We start from the raw sequence: 5,143 nt of genomic DNA on the forward strand, positions 1-5,143 counted from the left end.
CTTGCTTTTTGATTTAAAATAACAAATAAACAATATACATAAATAAAAACATAATTAAAATAATCTATCTATAAATATCAACTATTTATTAAAAAAGAGGATATTACAATATATTTGAAGTTCTTGAAGATTAGTCAATGATAAACAACTATATTATGTTTTTAATGTTTATTATTATCATAGTCATGCCCTTACAGTAAAAAAAAACGTTTTTTTTTAAAGAATAAAGAATTTTTCTTAATTAATTATTAAACATTAAAATGCAATCCTCATAATTAGTTAAGAAGATTCTTATTCTAAAAAAATTTTTTTTTTCACTGTAGGGTACGACTAAAACAACAAAAAATCTCAAAATGTTATCACAATATAGTTATTTTATTATTGACTGATCCTCAAGAACATCAAAAATATATTTCATTAACTTTCAAGAAAAAAATTATCAATACACATATATTATCAACATATATGCATTTTATAAAAAATTGATAAAATATTATTAATTGTTATCTATAATTCATGACGAATAAATCAGACCATTAAATAAATAGAATACAATAGCTAAAAAATCATTCCAGTCACTTACAGAGTGAGACCAAAATTTTGCTATAGGTGCTGTGTAAAATTCATAAAGTTTCCTTTTCAGTCGTAAAGGTCTGGTTGGCTTTAAATCGTAAAATTCCTTTGGAAGAGGCAAAAACTGGCTTCCACCATCTGAACTACTACTATTATCTGCTATAACTTGTCCATTCTCTGTTACAATAGTGTCTCTTGCAGCTGGTTCTTGTGCTATCAGTGCCTAAAACATTTAATTATGTTTACAATGATTACTAAGAAGGAGGAAAAAAAATCTCTGTATGAATGTGTGTTTTTACATTAAATTACTTGAGAAAATTAGAATTTAGGAAGTACAAAGTGAACACTATGGCTACTTGGATAATACTAACTTCATTTTAGAGTACAGTCGGTTTTGTTTTTCTTATCGTTATCAAGTTATATTAATTAATTATAAAACTATAACAAAATTTATTTACAGTCTCGATTTGTGAATCACGGGATGTTGTAGGATGACCAAATAGCACTTCCACTGATGTAAAACTTGTAGCAGGATAAATGGTGTTGTTGGCTGACATCCCCCAAGGCATTACTGGATTTCTTTGAGTTCTCTGTTAATCGGGATAATCTATGGTGTTCTCCTAAAGTGCTGTGGAGGTGTTCAATGGTCCCATGTCCCTGCAGGTTACCCAAGGAGTTAAAATGCCACCCAATATTTAGCTCTGAGGTACTCCAAAGTAAGACACCCAGATGAACATCCCACCGAGTATAGAATGAACTAGAGCAGGCATGATGAAAGGGAGATGTGTCAAGGTACCCCCACCCTCTGTGTATCTGCCAATTATACAGCTCAAGGATATTTCTTGCTATCAACGTGATTAGCACCTGATTTTTTGTTTTGTTTATTAGTCTGTGTTTATATTTTGTGTCAACAGAGTTCGAATGTGATTAAAAAAGAAGTATGTTTCTGACATTTGTTTGCAACAATTGGAACAATCCGAAAGAAGACAAAGAATCTAATACAAAGGTCTCTTTCCACCAGTAAGTTATCAACGGTTAAATTATTCATTAAATGGCTATCATTAAACTATTTATTAAAAAATTCTCAAATTAATGGTTTGGCATAGGCAGATAGTGTCATTGCCACTTGAATCCAAACAAAATTACAAAGAACATTCCAGGAATTCAAAGAAGCAGCAGCTAAACTAGGTCTCAGGCAATGTTTATTGATTTTTTTTTTAAATTTTCCTGTAGGCGATTTGCTATTGTATTTATTGGATAAGAAGAAATGTAAAGAGTAGTTTTATTGACATATAAGAAACTTTTTACCTTCAGGTGGGTTGGGAAGTTGGATATAAACAGATTAAATAATGTTGGGGACAGATAGAAACCTTGTGGAAAACCAGCAGCAACAAGAATGTTGCAGGTTTATTTCTTAATTTGAACATAAAATTGTCTATTAGAAAGGTAAGAATGGATGGTAATCGAAACTAGGATTTTCTAAAAGTAGGACAAAATATATTTTTTTTTTATAAGTAAATAAGATTCATTCGGTAAGAAACAAGATTTTGGCATCCTTGAAAACTCTTAAATACAAAATTTCAGAGAAATAAAAAAATATTTTTGATATGTTTTATCTGACCCACTTTATTGTGTCAGTTAATCCAAACTTTTTGATTGTGTGCCCATAAAAGTTTTATTGAAATCAGTGTTCCCTAGTCTGTAGCCGACCTTGATATAAAACAAGTATTATAATAAAATATATATGTGGTGATGAAAAAAACTAGTACCAGCCAATTTCAATTAAAACAAAGTATGAAGTTTATAACTCTATGTGTAATACATCTAAAATGTTTAAACAGATAAATACTATATTTTACGAACTTCTACATCGTGTTCACTCCTATGAGAATCAAGACCTTTTAAACCTTCAGTGCTCTCATTCTCTTCTTCTAATCCAGTCAGATGTTCTTCTTCAGTTTGTGGCATCAATTGCAGTTCTTCTTTTGATTTGAACTCTAACTTAGCAATATAAATTGGAAAAAGTAATCCAAAAATCACCTACAAAAAAAAAAGAAGTAATATTATTTTTAATATTTGTATCCAGAAGAATTCTTTTAGATTAATTGAAAATGAAATATTATATTTAAATTTTTATGGTCAACTATATATACATATATTACATTTAATAGGCTTATTACTGGCTGTCATTATTTAATTTCATTAGAATAACCAGAAGTTTCAACATGCAGGAAAAATATGTCTTCATCACTTTCATTAGGGTATGTAAAAAGAACGAATTGGCCACTTGCTGAACTTTAAACCACTTAAAAACAGTAGATAAGAACCCCTAAAAGAAAATATATATTGGAAGAAGATAGTTGACTGTATGAAGTAGATTGTAGGAATCAATCTCCAGATAGTCTGGGAGGCGATCAATAAAGGTATCAAAATAGTAAAAAGAAAACTATTTATTGTTGACCAATTTATCACCCTACTTTGCACGGCTATGTCAGGGCTAAATGAAAAGAACAAGATAAAAACATTATAGAATTGACAAAACTTTAAAATAAAAAAAACACTTCAAAACAATTGTTTTGTTTATAAAGTATAAAAAATAAATGAGAATAACAATATAAGGAAGTATACATGAAGGTAAACTGGGACATATCTCCCTTTTACATATTACTATACGTCACCTATGCCATATTTACTGTACCCATCTGTTCTACATTTACACCTACCTCTTTACCATATTTATAACTATGTTTAATGATTACTCTCCAACAATTTATTAATCCAGGTCTGTACTTAGAACTTTTATCACACCTGGTTATATTTATTAGTAACTTGTTTCCAGTTCACCTACCTGTATACTTCCTTATATTGTTATTATTATTTCTTTTTTATGGACTTTATAAACATAACTACTACTATTACTACTACTACTACTAGTGTGGCTCTACAATCCGGTGTCGAATCCTGGCCTCCTGGCCAGCAGCTTCTGCCAATTGTCTCGGTCCCTTGCAGCCGCCATCCAATTCTGGAAACCCAGCATATTTGTTACATCAGCAGGAACACCATCAGTCCATCGCACCTTTGGTCTTCCTCTTCTCCTGGTACCATGCAGAGGCTCCATCAATAATTATCTTGGTGGATCCTCACTGCCCATCCTAACGATGTGTCCTGCCCATCTCAGTCTTGCAATTTTCATCACTTGAACTATATTGGACTCCTTAAACATAGTGTACAGCTCCTGGTTTTTCCTCCTTTTCCACTCTCCTCTGATGAGAACGCCACCATAATAGTTTCTTCCACAGAGCATTCAATCATTTTTTCGGACAATTCAGACATTTGCTGTATTAAAGTAGTTTCTATTTAAACAACTTTCTCTTCTAAACAACTTTCTTTTAACTCTATTTTATTTGATTCAATTTTGTTTTGATTTCTCATTTATCTCAAATTCGAAATTTTCATTAATTTCTAATTCACATTTTTCGTTAATTTATAATTCACAATTTTCATTCATTTCAAATTCAAAATGTTTAACCTTTTCATCAATATTTTCATTGAATAATTCTGAGTTATTTAGTGTTAAATCAGTTTCAATTATTTCAACTTTTTCATCTACCTTATTTTCTAACCCCGTAATTTCAAATTCAAAGTGTTCATCCTTTTTATCAATATTTTTATCCAATAATTTAGAGTTATGTGCTGTTACATCAGTTTCAATTACTTTAACTTTGTTATCTGGTTTATTTTCTGACCCTGTAATTTCAAAATTTTCAAATTCAAAATGTTCAACCTTTTTATCAATATTATCATCTAATAATTTAGAGTTATGTACTGTTAAATCAGTTTCAATTACTTCAACTTTGCCATCTACTTTATTTTCTAACTCTGTTAATCTTACCCTGTTTTCTTAGCCTAACTCTATATTTATTTCTTCAATTTCATCCGATAAATTTTGTAACAATTTTCCTCGCTTTTCAAAACTTTTGTTTATATTATCTATTAATTCCTCTGTAGTATTTTTTAACATCATCATCATTTGTTTTAACATGGTTTAAGTATCAAAATTGTCACTATTTTCAACATTTGAATTGAAATCCGAATTAGTTCCAACTGATTTATTATCATGGACGCTATTTACAAGAATCACATCTTAAGGATCTCTATCCCCAGTCACCTTTACTTTATCCTCCATCATTTACTCCTTAAGTTATAAAAACAAACTTATTCAAATTTAACTATTTTAAAAGCTGTGTCCTGGTTGCCATGACTTAATTTGTAAAGAATTAGGCCACACCTGTTGGGCGACAATTTATGTAATATTCAAAAATTTATTAAAGATATATAAAAGGAATTTTTGATAGTTTTAACTTAATTCTCATATCTTAAGTATAGCTTGGGTTCAAAATAAAAGCTTTAATATTAAATAGATAGTAGAATTTCATTTAAATATTATATCATTTTAGACTCCTAATCTCAGGGTGGGTTTCAGAACAGACACATTTTTTTACCAATAACACTTAATTAAATTAATAATTATGAGAGATAGTTGACCGTGGATGATAAATGAGGAGAAGAT

The 5,143-nt window shown here is 29.7% G+C and overlaps 1 protein-coding gene across 1 annotated transcript in view; it reads right to left on the bottom strand.

Annotated features, from left to right (window-relative positions):
* Trpm (transient receptor potential cation channel, subfamily M) overlaps positions 1–5,143 on the bottom strand; it is a gene marked incomplete at its 5' end in the record, with an annotated part of 97,365 nt that overhangs the window by 60,706 nt on the left and 31,516 nt on the right. The window contains 2 exon segments of the mRNA XM_067051072.1: positions 584–796; positions 2,437–2,613. Of these exon segments, the coding sequence (XP_066907173.1) occupies positions 584–796; positions 2,437–2,613 (390 nt within the window).

The sequence above is a fragment of the Halyomorpha halys genome, unplaced genomic scaffold (genome assembly GCF_000696795.3).
Source record: "Halyomorpha halys isolate HHAL.00 unplaced genomic scaffold, Hhal_1.1 Scaffold1260.1, whole genome shotgun sequence".
Taxonomy (NCBI): Eukaryota; Metazoa; Arthropoda; class Insecta; order Hemiptera; family Pentatomidae; genus Halyomorpha; species Halyomorpha halys.